The 18,185-nt window shown below is 38.9% G+C and overlaps 1 protein-coding gene across 18 annotated transcripts in view; it reads left to right on the forward strand.

Moving 5' to 3' along the window:
- The window catches only part of tcf7l2 (transcription factor 7 like 2), a 163,662-nt gene that overhangs the window by 34,524 nt on the left and 110,953 nt on the right, over positions 1 to 18,185 (forward strand). For all 18 annotated transcript variants that reach the window (XM_088323944.1, XM_088323945.1, XM_088323952.1 and 15 more), the window contains exon 4: positions 15,222 to 15,320. In XM_088323944.1, the coding sequence (XP_088180070.1) occupies positions 15,222 to 15,320 (99 nt within the window). The remainder of the gene's footprint in view (positions 1 to 15,221; positions 15,321 to 18,185) is intronic.

The following is an 18,185-nucleotide window of genomic DNA, read 5'->3' on the forward strand; positions in this document are numbered from 1 at the left end:
CTTACATCGATTGAGGAATCAATAAGTAGAAAATTGTCAACAGACAGCAACCCTAACAAAGAGAACGCTGTTTTTTTCAAGGTTAAGCATGCTAATATGATTGAATACTCACAAAAAAACAACTAGCAGAGTAAATGCACTTAAAAAATAAAAAGGTCAAAAATCGCATCGAAATCGCAATACTGGTGTGGAAAATCGCAGTTAGGTTTTTTTTCCTAAATCGAGCAGCTCTATTACACACTGTCCCTTTAAAGGAAATTTGTTCTGACACTCACCTCTGGTCTCGAACTGTGGATCATGGCTGAAAGAACAAGATCCCGGATACAAGCGGCCAAAATAAGTTTCCTCCAAAGGGTGGCTCGGCTCTAATTTAGAGATAAAACTAGAGAAGCTCTGTCATCCAGTAGAGACTCTGTGTAGAGCTGCTTATTCTCTGCCTTAAAAGGAGCCACCTGAGGTTGCTTGGGCATCTGATAAGGATGCCTCTCTAGGATGGTGTTCTGGGCATGTCCCACCGGCAGGATGCCATGGGGTGACCCAGGACACACTAGAGAGACTATGTCTCTAGGCTGGCCTTTGCCTCAGGATCTTGTTGTAGGTGCTGGATGGTGTAGATGGGGATAGAGAGGCCTGGGCCTCCCTGCTGAGGCTCTGCCCCTACAAACAGAGACGAGATAAGTGGAAGAGAATGGATGGATGGATGGAAATGCCAAATGGTTTTTGGAAAATTAATTATTTGCTAATTTAAACTTATTTGTGTGCACAAAAGAGTTTTTGCTCAGTTTGACTCCCTTATGATTTCTAGGTTGCACTAAGGCCAGATAGTTTCATTAAGAAATCACAGTCACTGATGAACAGCTAGCACGGATTTGTTGGAATAGGAAGGACTTTAAGGAGATGTTTCACAGTATAACCCAGTGTTTAAAGTGCCAGCAAAAGCCTGTTCATTAGTCAAGCTGAATGAAGCCGCGCCATCCTCAGCTAGCCCTTCACCGTTTCTCTTGATATTAATAGCGTGGCCAAGATACTCCTAAAGGCTCGGTATAAGAAATGGAAGGAGATTTTTAAGAAATGGAACACCGTTTACTCCACTGAGGCTAGTTCAGAAAGAACCTTTTGTACAGCTATTTACTTACATTTGTATTTTATTTCTGCCAAAATACAATAATTTTGTCATTCCCACCTCAGATTACCCAATATTCCGGACACTCGGGTGGTAGACGAAAAGCTTCCTCTTCCTTTATGTCACGGTCAAGGTTGAAATTATCAACACAGTCCCAGGGCGCCCTCATGCGCTTTAATGTGAAAATAACATGTGAAGTGATGTATTGTACCAGTAATAAAAATGTATATCTAATTGATATAATAATGTGTTCATAATTTCACATAAAAGTCTTACCGTAGTGTAAATCGCACCCCCAGCTAAACTATGAAGAAGAACTGTGACTCATGGTCCAGAAAATACGGTTGTGGAGTTCAAGGATTTTTTTATGGATAGTTGTCTAGTTTAATGCACGTGTGTCTATCAGTTGTGCAATCCGCACAATTTACTGGTCACTTTGGTCTGTGTTTGACTAACACTCTTGTCCACACCTGTTAGGTCAACAGTTCAAGGGCAGAAACTATATCTCGTGAACCCTTGTTCTAGAGAGCAGAATAAACATCCAAGATAGGTCAGGCTAAAACTAAGTTTTAGTTTTGATACAATTTGCAAAAAGAAGCTAGTTATTAGATTACCTGAATGGATCAGAATGCTGTGTAATCCGAAAAAGGTGTAGATTTCTTTCTACGTTACTGTTTTATGTAAAATCCCTATGAGAAAAACATAAATCAAAATAAACCCCAAAACTTTGAAACCATCACCCAAACATACTTCTTTTTTGTTAACCTTCAGCAGTCACACTTTCTTCTGACCTTCTTTTGTACGTTTAACCTTATTCCTTTCAATATGAACTTTTAACTGTGGCATGGAGCATTGATCAGATTTCGGTTTCACATTTTTGTTTTTGGACCAGATTTGCATTTCGCTGAATCCCTACTCGTTACACACTGTAAATCCGGTGAAAACTATGCTCTTTTTAACATATTTTTTCTATATCCAATACTTGCCCTATCTTCACGACTATTAGGTGCACTGGGTTATAAGGCGCACCCTCCAATAAGGTTTTTGTCCTATATTTTCCATACACAAGGCACATCGGTCTATAAGGCACTACTCCCTGGAAATGTCAACAAAACAGTCAGATAGTTAAGTCAAACTCATTAACCCCTTAACATTCCGACGGCTCGCAAAGAAGCAAATACATGTCTCAGACATCTACGGACACGGTGTCTATACAATGTCACCAATTACTCAAATGCGTCATTCCACATATCATTAGGAAGGTTAAATTCTTGGGATTCAAGAAATGACGACCATTTCTTAGTTTCGATTTTCTTTTTCGCTGGCAACTGTGTGTACAGCAAATTAAGAATTTCATTGTGCAGGGAAACATGGTTCTTGATTTACATATGGCAATAAACTCTTTGAAATTGATTTTAAAAATCTTCACAGAAACATCAAGATCAGTCTGAAACATTATACTGGGAAAATATAAAGCCGGGGTAGCTCACCAAAGTCGTCTTGCTGCCATCACGTTCAATAATAATACGCAACCATCGTACTCTTACATCCATGAGTGTGGTAAATCCAACCGTGTAAAATATTACACAAAACACGCACTGATGCAGACAAACAAAAGACAAAATACAGTGCATCTGCCACCTGCAGTAAATTCAGTTGATTGGACATGATTTGGAAAGGCACACACCTGTCGATATAAGGTCCCACAGTTGAGTGTGCATGTCTGAGCACAAACACCAAGCATGAAGTCAAAAGAACTGTCTGTAGACCTGCGAGACAGGATTGTCTTGAGCACAAATCTGGGGAAGGATACAGAAAAAATTCTGCTGCTTTGAAGGTCCCAATGAGCACAGTGGCCTCCTTTATTCGTAAATGGAAGACATTTGGAACCACCAGGACTCTTCCTAGAGCTGGCCAGCCTTCTGAAACTGAGTGATCAGGGAAGAAGGGCCTTAGTCAGGGAGGTGACTAAGAACCCGATGGTCACTCTCCAGCGTTCCTCTGTGGAGAGAGGAGAGCCTTCCAGAAGGACAACCATCCCTGCAGCAATCCACCAATCAGGCCCGTATGGTAGAGTGGCCAGACGAAAGCCACTCCTTAGTAAAAGGAACATGGAAGCCCGTCTGGAATTTGCCAAAAAGCACCTGAATGACTCTCAGACCATGAGAAACAAAATTCTCTGGTCTGATGAGATTGAACTCTTGGGTGTGAATGCCAGGCGCCATGTTTGGAGGAAACCAGGCACCGCTCATCACCAGGCCAATACCATCCCTACAGTGAAGCATGGTGGTGGCAGCATCATGCTGTGGGGATGTTTTTCAGCAGCAGGAACTGGCAAACTAGTCAGGATAGAAGGAAAAATGAATGCAGCAATATATAGAGATATCCTGGATGAAAACCTGCTCCAGAGCGCTCTTGACCTCAGGCTGGGGCGAAGGTTCATTTTTCATCAGGACAACGACCCAAACCACATTGCCAAGATCTCAAAAGATTGGCTTCAGAACCACTCCGTGAATGTCCTGGAGTGGCCCAGCCAGAGTCCAGACTTGAATCCGATCGAACATCTCTGGAGAGATCTGAAAATGGCTGTGAACAAACGTCTCCGATCCAACCTGATGGCTTAAGACTTATTGCAAAGAAGAATGGGCAAAACTGCCTAAAGATAGGTGTGCTAAGCTTGTGGGATCATATTCAAAAAGACTTGAGGCTGTATTTGCTGCCAAAGGTGGATCAACAAAGTATTAAGCAAAGGCTGTGAATACTTATGTATATGTGATTTCTTAGTTTTCTATTTTTAATAAATTCAAAAAAAGTAAAAAAAAAAACTTTTTCACATTGTCATAATGGAGTATTTTGTGTAGAATTTTGAGATAGGAGATTAAATTAATACAATTTGGAATGAGGCTGTAACAAAACAAAATGTGGAAAAAGTGAAGCGCTGTGAATACTTTCCGGATGCACTGTATGCCGAGAGGCATCTGCATCGATGGACGTTGCTTGTTGCTAGCTGTCTGTTTAGCCCCATAATTCCTGTTTACAAATACAGACATGTAAAAAATGTTTTTTTCTAGGCCATAGAGCAACCTAAGGCTTTGTTTAGGGCCGCTTAAGCCTTTGCGAGCCTGTAAATGCTAAAAAGGACCCGCCTCCTTTACCTCCGAATAACTTTAGCCAATAGTGACCAATTCAAATGATGATTGACACATTGGTTAGGAAATGAATCGTCCGTGTATATATCCCAGCATACTCCGCGAAATACTTCGCCTACGGGGGAAAATCTAGTCAGCGGCTGCTTGCCTTAGTTGCGAGGCCTTGTGACTCAATATTTATCCATATATAAAGGCGCACTGTATTAAAAGGTGCATGGTCAGCTTTTGAAAAAAAATGAAGGCTTTTAGGTGCGCTTTATAGTCGTGAAAATGCGGTAATTGAAAACAACTAGCATATATTCACAAAATATTTAATAATTGGAACTCGGCTATCAGCATTCACACATTTTCTCTCTATAAATACTCCCAAGTCTAGTTCTAATATGCTTTTCAAGTCTCACTACGTTTGTGGGTCAGCTCGAACATATCCAGGGTGATTTGGGTGGCCGGGCACTGTACACCGTTCTCTGGTCACCAATCAATGGCAGGTCAAATAAAGACTAACAAACATTCACACGTAGTGAACCCTTATTTGTTGCGGTTTCCGTTGTTGTGTAATAAGGAGTTTAACATGTTTTATGTACAGAGCACAAACTTTTTGTTTAAAGAAACGTAAACCCAACATTTAAGTTGTTGTTCTTAAATATATAAATCATCAAATGCAAGACTAGAAATGGGCTTTTAAAATGAACATATTAATCTAATATTTATATAGATTTTTATAAGGCTTGCCCAACACTGAACACGTGGCTTGTAATGTAGCAGGAGTCAACACAGAAGCATAAATGGGCCTTTGCTGCCAAACATAATTTATTTGCACAATATTACCGTAAATTCCAGACTATAAGCCGCTACTTTCCCCCCTAACTTTCAACCCTGTGGCTTATTCAGTGATGCGGCCAATTTATGTAATTTTTCTAACGGCCGCTAGCGGCGCTCGAGTGTTGTTACCATTAACTGCCCTGTCAAAGCTACATTATTATTATTAAAGCTTTGAAAACTCTCTCGGTGTACCGTCTTTCTTTGTAAATATGTGTAACCCATGTATAATATGTATTTGCAACTGTATATTTTTGTAATGTCTTTATTTGTATTTATTTAAGACACTTATTCTGATATGTTTTGCACGGATGAACGAAAAATTAGGGGCGGAACAACGCGGGGTGCCGAGTTTAAGTGGGGACCGCTAAAGGTGAGGGACAGACAAGGAAAGAAGAGGGGTAAAAAGTTGGTTAAAGAAAAAGGAGTTGCGTGAGTAAATGTGTTAATCTGATATATTTTTCCCACCCTTACCTTTGGAAATATACACTTTTTCCTTGGATTACTTTCAACGGGACCTGGACTCTGCAGGTCTGCATCAAACATTCGGTACTGGTATCATTTTACGTTCATTTTGCCGGCTGTGCTTTTTGGACTGCGGACTTTAATGAAGGACATTTAGTTTCAATCGCGGGACTTGAAGTCGGGTTTGGGTTACTTTTGTGTCTGTGTTACATGTTTAAATGAGGGCGCATGCGGCTTATATACAGGTGCGGCTTGTGTATGTACAAAATCGGTTTTCCTCTTAAAATGTGGTGGGTGCGGCTTATAATCAGGTGCACTCTATAGTCCGGAATTTACGGTATTCATTATTGCTCATATTACTGTGCCTCACTTTGTCTAACGCCTAGGGTTCTATCTCTCTTAGTTGGCACAACAAGGCCATTTTTGTTTTCTTTCATGGTCCACATAAATGCTGTCGTAATACAAAACCCGAATTGATGAACCAATCCTATTTATATTTATTTCCTATCCTCCTTTGGCCTTTAAACTGGCATTGGTTCAATTTTAGTTGACAAATATATGCTTCAAAAACAATCATCAAATTTGGAACAAAATAACAGTTGGAGTTTGACGATCATAGCTTAATTTAAAGAAGCGAGTCAAATATGTGCAATTGAGACAGAAGAGACCACCTGGGCATCTCCCTTAGGAATACATGTTATTTGGAAGAGCTCTTCCTCCAAGGAAGTAGGGAGTCTGACTTGGTATATTTTGGACCAAGTTGGCTGCCTGAACACCCTCATCTCCAGCTGAACTCACACCTCACAACCGGCCCTAGTGTCACTGACTTTGGACTAAATAGAGGCCCAATGGACTCTTTCCTGCACTAGGGCTCACAAACCCCAGGCCTTCCCATAGTCTGCTTTTATTTTCCTTCTTAGAAATGCCTCTGGCTATCAAGGCAGGTGGGTGTTTTTTTTTTTTTTTCCTCTCGCCAATATTTACCAATAAAACTTTTATTAGTAGGACCAAAGATGCTGATGTTGTCCACATTTCAGCTACTTTTGTGAAGAGTTTTACTTGGTCTATTCATCAAGTGACCTCGCCCAAAAACATCTGTAGTCGTTTTTTTTATCCTTTAAGGAGATTTTCAAAGTGGAATCTTTAAGATTCCTCTGACCTCTGTTGCACAAAATTGAGTTCTACTTTTCCAACAACTGTTGTTTGTGTCTTCCCCTCCACCTGCTTCTAAGGACAGACTCACTGCAAACAAATCAAGTGAAAATTTGGCCTTCCTGTTTTTAACGGGATCAGATTGTTAAACTGGTGGGATTAATCCGTTAATCTGCTGGTAGTTCACCCGGATGTTTTTTTGTTTTTTTTAATTATCTCCATTTGTCTTAATCTCGTCACTTTTTATTAATGCTTCTTAAAGCGCTAGCTATGTGATTGAGTGTAATCTCCTTACTATCTACCCCATCTCAGATAGGGCTTTTTCTATTCAACATGACTCAATTCTCTCTTTCAGATTGGCATAATGCAACAATCTTTTTAACTATTTATAATTCTTGGTTAACCATATGTGGCAGAGGAGTTCTCCAATACTCAGTCGAGACACACATCATATGTGTGTTGATTCAAAATCTGAGCTGTGTTATGTCTTGCATCCTACCCCTCTACTAATTATTGCACACAAATTTAGCATTCCCCAAATGGATAGGGTGCCTGGCAGACCTTTCATCTGTCGGACAGTCCTGTTGTAAAGTGAGACAGATCTTTTGGACCATATTGGCACACATAAATCTTAATTAGTTTGATCCTTTTGATACCCTCCACTTTTAATCCCACAACAAATAACCTGTATTTGAGACCTCCTACGTGTAATGCATCTGATTAAAATTTTGGTATCTAGTATATGCAGAAATTACGTAGTTTCTATGATAAAAATGGTGACATTTGACCAATCCTTAGACAATGGGGAGGTTCTATTAATAGAAGGTTTGAGCTAATATCCAAAACAAATGGCTAATTACCCCATGACTTATTAAAGGCAAAATCAAGCAAGTAACACTGGTCATTTCAGGAATTATTAGCAATTAAAACACTGAACAATTCATTATAAACACTTGTCAGCAAGGTCTGATTTATTATTCTACACATTGTCACCAGTTGGTGAGAAAACCTTTAAAAGGTATTTTTTTATGGTAAATAATTATGTGTTAAAAATTAAAAGTCAAACATATACATAAAAACAATACATGAAAAATCTGAGCTAATAATACATTTTTATCTATTGTTGGCTAATCTGAAGACCACCTTTTCTATTACTCCCGGATTCTTAGGGAAAATGTCACAGACACTTGGTTATTTAAATGTTTTCCTGTATTGGGGAGTTATACAAGCTTGAAATTAAAACAAATGAATAAAAACCCAGTTATATTGGGTGAAACATTTGTCCTGGCATGAGTTCCATTCACTGCAAGCACAATAATTTGGAGGAGTCTTTCACTTCATGAGAGACAATTGAGTCATTCAGCTTTAATTGTGGGTCCGGCCAGGGATTTGGGGGTCGGAAATGTAGGGGAGATAGAGAGAGGAAGAGAAACAAAGAGATGGATGGAGAGATTCTTACTGGGTTGGGAGTTCCTGGAGGAGGTTTTGGAGCAAGTGGGGAGACGACATTGATGAGTGACATACCATAGAACTATGCAGCAATTTGTCACTTCGGAATGGCTCTTGAATTACCCGGGAGGCCCCCCTTAAGGCAGAAGTGTTTTCAGGCCTCATTGTAGGAGCTGGGTGAGCCAGCATGGGCTTGGGAGCAGCAGAGATGGGTCAGAGGTTGTGGCCCAGGCAGTATGTCTGCTGATAGAGGAAGGAAGGGTTGGGGAGGGATGGGATGTAGAAAGCAAGCTGGCTGATCATTGGGGTGTTGTCCAGAAAAGAACGTGCTTGCAAGGCCTTGGTTTACCTTGGTATCTGTGTAAAATCTGCAGTACAGATTAGCAAGTGAGAATATATGCAACCAACAAGCTCTGAAGTACGGCCACTTGTCCTGACATGCTCCCTCCCTAAACTTGCCACGGTGCCAACCCTTCGGCATTAGGAGAAGGTGGCGAGTTACTACGGAATGTGTGTCGCCCTCTTGCTCCCTTTAGAAATTGCTCTTGCCACAGTTGACATATTTTAGTGCATGTGAGCACATGTGCTTACAGGACATTCCTGTGGGCCTATCTGCGGCAGTAGTTCTGGACTCACTGCCTTTGTTGGCTCCTCTCCTGCTCCTGTCTTGAATTACCTTACAGATGACAGCAGTAGCTCTTTAGACTTTGTACTAAATGAGGAACCTTCTCATTGAGCATGCTGGCTTGTCCGTTTAATACGTCATCACTGCTACCGAGTTGAATGTCGCAGCAAATCATCATAAATTATTTCAATATCAAAGGAGTGTGACCTGTACACTATAATTGCACTATGGACAATTCAAAAGCGTTCAAGATGGCTAGAGGACATAATGGTGAGTTACGCCAGCTTTAAAGTTTTTGGGTATCTTGTTCCAGACTTATCGTGATGTTTTTCTGATGAATACGTTTTAAAATGGACATCATATCTTGAATCCCTAGAGTTTAAGCTTTCCAATTTGATGTGACATCGTACAGACACATATTTGATTATCACAAGTCCAGTGGCCGTTGGAACATTAAGGGGTTAAGGTACCGTATACTAAAACTTTCTGTGTACGTTCTTTCTATGTAAATATGTCACGTTTCAACGTGGGCACATACGGCTTATAGTCAAGTGCAGATCATGTATGTAAACAATTGTTTTTCCTTTAAAAATGTACTGGCTGCAGCTTATAATCAGGTGCACCTTATAGTCCGAATATTGCGGTAGTCTGAGCTGTGAAAAACAAAATACAGTGATTTTTTTTTTTTTTTTAGAAATTAGAATTGTATGTTATACATGAGTACAACAATATTTTTTATGTGTATTTGAATAGGACGTATAATGGTAATCATTCAACCAAATATTATAAAACTGACTTTGAAGCACCACATCATTAAAAACGGTAGCCGAACAAACAAGTGTAGGTATTTGGGGTCAGTTAATTAAATGGTGAATGTTTATTTGTCTGGAGGTTGCTTTCAGTATTCTGCAAGTATGGCACCTCATTGTATTTGGTGCAACTCTATGAAATTCTCCACGCAAATACAGTCCATGACTGAATACAACCAGCACATTTTTAAGTAATAGATAAGAACTTGACCTCACAAATAGGTAATTTATCTCCAATCTTCATAAAAAGCATTCTATCTGACCTTTAAACATGGCAGAGTCCGTATATTTGTTTCTGATATAGGACCCTCCTATATTAACTCACTGCCATCGTTATCATTCTCTCACTCTAACATTAATACTATATTGCCGTTATAAATCACTAAAGGAGCTCAACCCAGGTTTCTGCAACCTTTCTCTTTTCCCAGGAAACAAACAAGAATAAATAAAGTCTCACTTTTGCAGCTCTAAAATCTGTCTTGTGGTCATAAATGAGTAGTAGAGAAACACCAGGCAACAGTTCCTCCTCCCCTTCCTTGCAAGGGTTGTAACTGGTCATGGAGTCAATAACTCCCTCCAGCGTAGACCATTGGCAGGCGCCCTGTGGTGAACTCCCCGCTAATTACAACTGATTTAGACACAGTCTCTCGAAGGGTCGTGACACACTCTCTAGACCAGCACTGACTAACTCAAACACACACATATGTGCATACAAAACACTGGGCACTCCTGCAGCATGGCAAACCAAAGGGTGTTTAATCAGGTTGTGTATATGTATGGAGATAAACACAAAAAGGTCTGAATTGAAATTAAACAAAAAAACTCACCCTTGCTTGCAATAAAGTGGCTGTCCGATACCATCTAGACCTTAAGCAAACTTAACCATGTGGATGTCAGATGGTGGGAGTATATTATCACCTGGACAAAAAAGCCACAATTTAAATTAAAAAATGTCCCTTTTTCACATCCTAACATCCATTTCAATATGTCAATAGAAGTGGTGAAAGTTAATTTCTTGTTAGTGAATTAAGTCGATTTGGTTCATTAAAGGTAATGAATGTTGTGTCACAATATGTCCCCCACCCTGCGCCACCAAATCATGTTAATTGGTTGGACACGGGCTTGTTCAAGCTTTAATACACATGGGCCCGAGACTGGTTAGATTTTTTTAGGCCCAATCTCACCTCTACACCAAATAATTGTTTTCCTCATGCTTTTTTGTGTTATTTCATTTCTTTAAGGATAACTTTGTTTTCTCCTTTCTTTAACATTCGTCTCTCGTACCATGAATCAAAATATTGTAATGATGAGATACAATTTAATGTTTTCTTGCGTGGTGGTTATGATTCAGCACTCTTACTGCCGCTACCTAGGTTCAATTCCTGCTGCATCCAATGTTTTGTGATTGTGGTCAGCAACATTTTCGACTGATCAACCATTGCACAAATTCTGTACTAAACGACTGTAAGACAAACGCAGCCAAAGTTTGATTTCTTATTTAGGTTAAAAAACGTGCAGGATACACAAATAAATATGGTAATCTCTGTTTTACTCTTGACTGTTTCTTTCAGCCCTTGAAGCCAGTTTTACTTTAAAGCAAAAAGTTTAATAGCTGCCTCAAATAATCATAAAAAACATGGCCTCATAAAGCAGGCAATGTCCGTTTTAAGCGGCCATTAACAGTAAATCATTGGTATCAATCAAAATTGTACACCTCTTGAACTCTCACAACAACCCAATCTATTTATGTAGTCGTCAGTTTCATAATAAATTCTTACCAAAATAAAGAAAACACAAACTTGTTTTGTAGACGTTTTTCAAATAGTAGTCAAGTCATGTTTATTTGTATAGCCCTTAATCACAAAGAGTCTCAAAGGGCTGCACAGATCAAAGACTATTGCAAACTACAGACTATTATGACACCATCCCCTCATCTGAAACCTACCTGAGGGCAAATAATACACAGATATTATCAACATAAAATATAGGTTATTCATATGCTATAGAGTAGAAGTGTGTTTTAAGCTTAGATTTAAACATTTTCACTGAGGTTGCAGATCAAATCTCAGAGGGAATTGCATTCCACAGTATCGGGGCTCGGATGGAGAACGCTCTCGAACCTGCGGATCTCTTCCTGGCTCTTGGGATCACTAGTAGACCAGCGTTTTCAGAGCGAAGGCTCCGGACCGGAAAATAGGGGGAAATTAAATCTGAAAGATATGAGGGAGCAAGTCCATGCACAATTTTGTATAATACCAACAGAACCTTAAACTCACATCTTAAGCTAACAGGGAGCCAAAGCAGGCTAGCTAAAATCGGGGTAATGTGATCAAACTTTCTTGTGGTTTTCGCTACAGCATTTTGAAACACGTTAGTGGAGACCAGAGAGTAGTGCATTACAGTAACGCGTGAATTATAATCTCCGCATCTGACTGAGACAGCATAGGACGAATTTTAGCAATGTTGGGAAGATGGAAGAATATCATGTAAAACATGGATGTCAGTTTACACACAATGCTAGAGTCTTTTGTTTCATTGACACAACTTATTGAAGCACACATGGTACACAGGCTACACTTTTTTCGCTGGAATTGTAAAATAACTCTTTGGGTGTAAGTGGAACGATCATATGTAAACATCTGAAATTGTATTTTATGGACCACAAAGCCTAAGAAAAATACCCCTTCCTGTTGGCCCAGTTTTAAAGGTAGACTTTTCCAGGGTAGAAACGGTAGAAAAGTTACTTGTTAGGAAAGAGCGACTTTTGCCACAAAGGAAATCTATCCGGCGATGCTCTTCCGGGAAACCTTATGACACTCTGGAATAATCCATTCAGTGTGTCATCACATTTTGACAGATGTTTCACATGTCCCGTTTCTGCTTATCTGTTCTTGCGAGAACGTGTGACACAGAGACACAACGAGCGAGAGTGAAAGGCTTTGGGAAAAATGCCTGATATCAGCCAAGTCAATCATTTATGAGAGCCGTCAGGAGGTCTAGCCTGGTGAGACGCCACGCCTGCACCCATTTATGGCTGCCAATAAAAGACTCATAACGGCCGAGTATATGACATTAGGTCATCTCCAAGCCACAAACTGCTTATGGCTTGTGTAACCTCACTTTGACTTGACCAGCTTTAATTAATGTTAAATACAAACTACATTGAATAATTCCACAGAATTTGTAGTGAAATATTAAAATAGTCATTCATTTTTTGTAGGTGGCGAAAAGTTTTGGGCCAGTTTTTATGTCTGATAAAATAATTTTGATAAAAAATGTCACTTACCATGGTATTAAGATTATAGCTCAATGCTCAACTCAAACATTTGTTTTAGGTAAAACTTGTTTTAAAGTATAATTAAATAAAACACATTAATTTAAGTTTGTTTTGGTTTTGATCCTTTTTAATTCAGTCTATCCATTGGTGAGCTATTTTTTAAAACAGGCCTTAGGGCTATTCATTCATTCATGTTGTCCTTAAGACTCATCTCATCTCATAAGCTGCACCGCTTATCCTCAGTAGGGTCGCGGGGGTGCTGGAGCCCATCCCAGCAATCATCAGGCAGTGGGAAGGGGACACCCTGAACTGGTTGCTAGCCAATCGCAGGGCACACAGGGACAGACAACTCGCTCATTCACACCTAGGGACAATTTGGACCGGCCAATCACGCGCTAACCACTGCGCCGCCGTGCTGCCCTGTTCTTAAGACCAACTCTTTTATGTTTTTTTCCCTCCCATTCCAATTAGTCAAATTTAGACTTTATTTGGGTCTATGTTTTATACCATTTTATAAGCTCACGTTGCTTGAATGTATGTTTATGGTTTTGTTTATGACAAAACAATGTTTTCTGTCATTCGTACATTTTAATTTAGTTAAAGGCGATGCATGTAAATTAGAAAATATTGTATTTGGTGACGCCATCTTCTGGCTGAAATAATCATTGCAGCTCATTTTGTTGCACTAGCAAGTATGTGAAATTTTTAGCGTGTTCGCTGTTAAAGAGCAGAGTAGCATAATAACCAACAGATAACTTTTGGTTTCAATAAAGTTGAAATTATATTAGAAATAGCAATGTCACATCATCATCACCATCATATCTGTTATTCAAGCCTTTGAAGGACCATAAGTAAACCGCTGCAGAAACACACTCTTAACAGTGATGGTGACCATGATGGCAAAAACGCAAAACTTTGAGATGATTAAATTAAGAGTACAAAGAGTATATAATATATAGCCATATCCCCCTAGTGGGAGGTGGCTAGAGTCAGGAACATGTTCATATTTCTGACTCTTTCTGGGAGATTGATACAGAGGAGGGAATTCCCAGCCCCCTCGCTCAACCCAACTGATGTGTTGGGAGTCATTAGGTGACCAAACCCCCCAGTTCCAACCCCAAGCAAGTCGGCAATAAGTACCAATGTTGTAAGTCTTAGGTATGACTCGGCCGAGGCTTAAACCAGCGACATCCCAGTCTCTGGGCGGGCGCCCTACCCCGAAGGCCACCGGGCTGGTTCATACATACTTAACGTAAACCCAGTCCAGGAAAGGGCAAGACTTTGCTAAACATTTTAGCCGACGACTGCTGTCTAATTTGTCCCTCTGGATCGTCTAGTAATAATCGTCTTGCAAAAGGGACAACGGCAATAATGTTGTAGTTTACGAATCATGCATCCTGCGATATGTTTGCATATTTCTTTTGTCTTGTGGTGTGGATACATGATTTGAGGAGTCATATATAAGCAATTAAAAAAGATTATCCAACAATGCTGTTTTCTTCTATGAACCAACTGTTATTTTGTAGTACATTTTTGAGGTGTTATCACTATTGTGAATATTAATCGTTTGGATATTTGAGATTATACAGATGCAAAAAAATGTCCATTGATGCAAATATTATAGTATAAATACATTTTTCACAAAACTATTTTTTTTGTCATTTTCTTTCCCCTGGAAATGAACATTTTCACTAAATATACCAAAATTCAACTACAATTCACTTAAGGATGATAAAAGTAAGATGTGCATCTTTTTCCGGTGAAAAAGCAGGCTTACATATCTAATTTGGTAGATTCAATGCATGTATAGCTCTAGAACGTATTTTTTAAAGGCCTTCAGGAAAACAGTCAAATTGAGATTTGAGACATGTGGCTTTCACTGAAGAGTTAAAAAAATTCCCAACAAATCAAGAACTGAGGAGACAATTGGCTCAATTGAACCCTAATATATGATTTGTTTTCAATTTTCATTTTTTTTTCTCCAAAGCATATTGCTTGTTTTTATGTGTGTTTTTAACAAAACTACGTCTACTCTATTGAGTGTTTTCTTTATTAATCGTAAACATATTTTGAGGGAATTGCTCAAATCTAATTCAATACAATTATTCCCCATTTAAAAAAAACTAATTCTGAAGAAAAAATAACAACTCCATTCATTGAACCCGTAAACTTAATGGCTTAGTGTAAAATCAATATTTCCATCCTCCACTTTGTTTTCAAGTTTGCACGCCGTTGCCCATTCAAGGAAATATACCTTTCTGTTGTTTTACTTGTTTTTGTTTGTTTGTTTGTTTTCTTTATTGCTAACATGTTTTGTTCCCTTCTTTCCATTCTGCTTTTTTCTGCCATTCAGTACCTACAGATGAAATGGCCCCTGCTCGATGTTCAACCAGGTCTTCAGAGTAGACAAGCACTTAAAGATGCCAGGTCCCCATCACCAGCCCATATTGTTGTAAGTAACAGCTGTTTTTTTGCCCCCTTAGCAGATTTTTAACACAATACAGGAAAAATTGCAAAAATTCCTCTCTCACTATTTGAATGAATGATTGCATGTTTTCAAAGTTAACTGTATTGGTAAGGTTCCTAGGATTGAGAATGTGGCACGAGTAAATGTGCACATTTTAATACTTTGTTAAGAAGTAGGTAACACTGCTGTTCTGCTTTCGTGCTGGTTTTGGGGCGAGTTTAGGTGACCATCCCAGCATTGCTTATTCTACCCCGCAGATATGTCAGGTAGAGCTTGTGCAGTTGTGGCGAGAGAGATTTAGCTGGGCTGCCCATATGTCCTTCCCCAGGCTTGTTGGTACCCAAGTACGCAAGCACACATTCTTTAGCCCGTCTTAGTTGGCACTCAAAGGCATTGCGTGCCCTACAGGTCATTGATAAGGTTAGAGTGTAAGGAAGTTTTGTGTCCGCATGCTCACCAAAGGAAGAAAATCACCAAAGATTGAGTACCTAATATATAATGTGTGTGTGTGGCGAGTATCTACCTATGAAATTAAATTCTAAAATAACAATTTATTACTGTTATTGTTACTACTAAATTGTTACAAGATTATTACCCGGTTGTACTTATTCGAAGTAGAGTTCAAATAGGCTCAGTCAACCTAACATGGTAACTCTTGTAGATCAATGCCAGTTTATACGAACCTTACTTTGGCCACCTAGGTCTAGCACTGGAAGAAATGTCGACTCATAATTTAACTTGTGGTCATAATTTATTTGCCTGGATATTGGATAATCCCTATGAGTAATGTTTTACAATGCCTGACAGACAACATATTCTGCAAAGTCCAAGCCTCCTTTCTTGTTGTGAGCCGTCTCTAAATAGCAAGAGTTGACAAAGTTATTTACTTGAAACAGAAACACTGTCAAAAGTTGTCTTGCAGACAAAGGACTTGAGTGTCAACAAGCGTTATTCTGAGCAAAATAAAATTGTCTCGGGTCGGCCCTTCTCTTCCGCTGGATGTGGGTGTTATTTTTAAACCTGAGTGTTCAGCTTAGACATATTTACTTGCACTGTTATTTTCGTAGTTGCTGAAAATGAGTCCTTTAACGGTTCATAGCCAGGTAAATAATCGTGCCTCTTATTTTCCTTGAAAGTGATTAATACGGCTTGAATACCCGTAATTACTCACATGCTTCGCGTCCATCCTCCATGTCTGCTTTTTAAGGCTTCTTTTAAACAAAGTTTGCAAACATTTTATTGATTGAAGTCAAAACGTTTGGTTCAAATTAGGAAAATTGCGCATCATTTTCTCTGTGATAGTTCATGTTTGGATAGCAACTAGGGAAGGAAAGATTGCCAATTTTAGTCACATCTATTTGATCAAATATGCGATTCACTTTTGGATGAATGATTTCCTTGATTTAACTTGTACAGTATCCACTGCTCTGAACTCGTCTTTGGATGTGATTGTGAATCTATATTCCTTGAATACCATTTAAAAAGGGCATGTATTACATTCCAAACTGCTTCTCACCATTCTTCTTTTTCACATAACAGTTGAGACTGAAAAGACAGCGCCATTGATAGATGTAGCCCAGTATTTTAGCCCACTAATGATCACAAATGACATGAAAATTGTCAAACGATGAAAATTATAATTTGTCACATGATATTCCGAGATTCGACTGAGGCTAAGTGGTGCAGAAAACGGTTAGATGGATGGAAGGATGGATAAACATGATATATAATAGCGGATTTTTATATGTGTATGTTAAGTATTACTGCTTATGTCTCTGTATTTCTGTTGGGACATGTAATTTTTGTGAAATCCTGTCCATTAGGTCTCTCAAGCCTGGGATTTTTTTTTCTTGTATGCTTTTTGCATCTTCCCATGTGTTTAGGATCATAGATTATGGTTTACCAGAGGCCTCAGAGTCCTGTTCCTGAGGCTGGTAGTTCCGCATGTTTGAGATATGTTCGTCTTCCAACACACAAGATTCCAATGAGCAGATTTCAAGGATACACACCAGAAACTTAATCAAGATTTTGATCATTTCAAACAGATGTGTTGGAGAATGACTCAAGTGTTGGACTTCAAGCCCTTTAAGAATGAGGGTGTCTGACCTAATGGAAAGTTATATACTACCATCATTTTCAGATTAAAAATCACTCTGGATTATAAATCAAACCAGCCAAATAATGAACAATTTAGAAGGAAAAAACATACAAGCCGCACTGGAGTATAAGTCTAATTTTTTTGGGACATTTAACACAAAATCATACATTCCATCTTGAAAGGCAATTTGAAATAAAAATAAAAGAGAGAACACGATATACTAACGTAAAAGGTATGTTTCAGTAACGACAACATATTCAGAGTGATTAACATAACTAGCAAAAAGAACATGCTTACCAAACTCTGCTTCACTCCAAATCACTAAAACCTTTGAATTATTCATACTTGGTGTCACTTTTACCAGTAAACAACTCCCCGCATTCTAGAGCTAGACAACATTTTCCTCCTCCCTCTTCTCTGTCGCGGTCAAGGTTGAAATTATGAACATGGGCCTAGAGCACCCTCTTTCCGTTTAGTATGATAATAACATTTGAAGTGATACAGTACCGGTAATGAAAATGTAAAACTCAGTGATGTAATCATGTGTTAATAATTTCACATATAAAGTCACCCCCCCTAAACTACGTATATATATAAAAACTGACTTATAGTACAGAAAATATGCTAAAGAAAATTTTAAACTCAATTATATAATATGTTAGAAAATTCATTTTTAAGTTGCTCCAGAGTACAAGTCGCACCTTTGGCCAAACTAAAAATAGATGCAAATTATAATACAAAACATGCGGTAA

This window comes from Urocampus carinirostris, chromosome 19 (genome assembly GCF_059441175.1).
Source record: "Urocampus carinirostris isolate Australia breed hairy pipefish chromosome 19, RoL_Ucar_1.0, whole genome shotgun sequence".
Taxonomy (NCBI): domain Eukaryota; kingdom Metazoa; phylum Chordata; class Actinopteri; order Syngnathiformes; family Syngnathidae; genus Urocampus; species Urocampus carinirostris.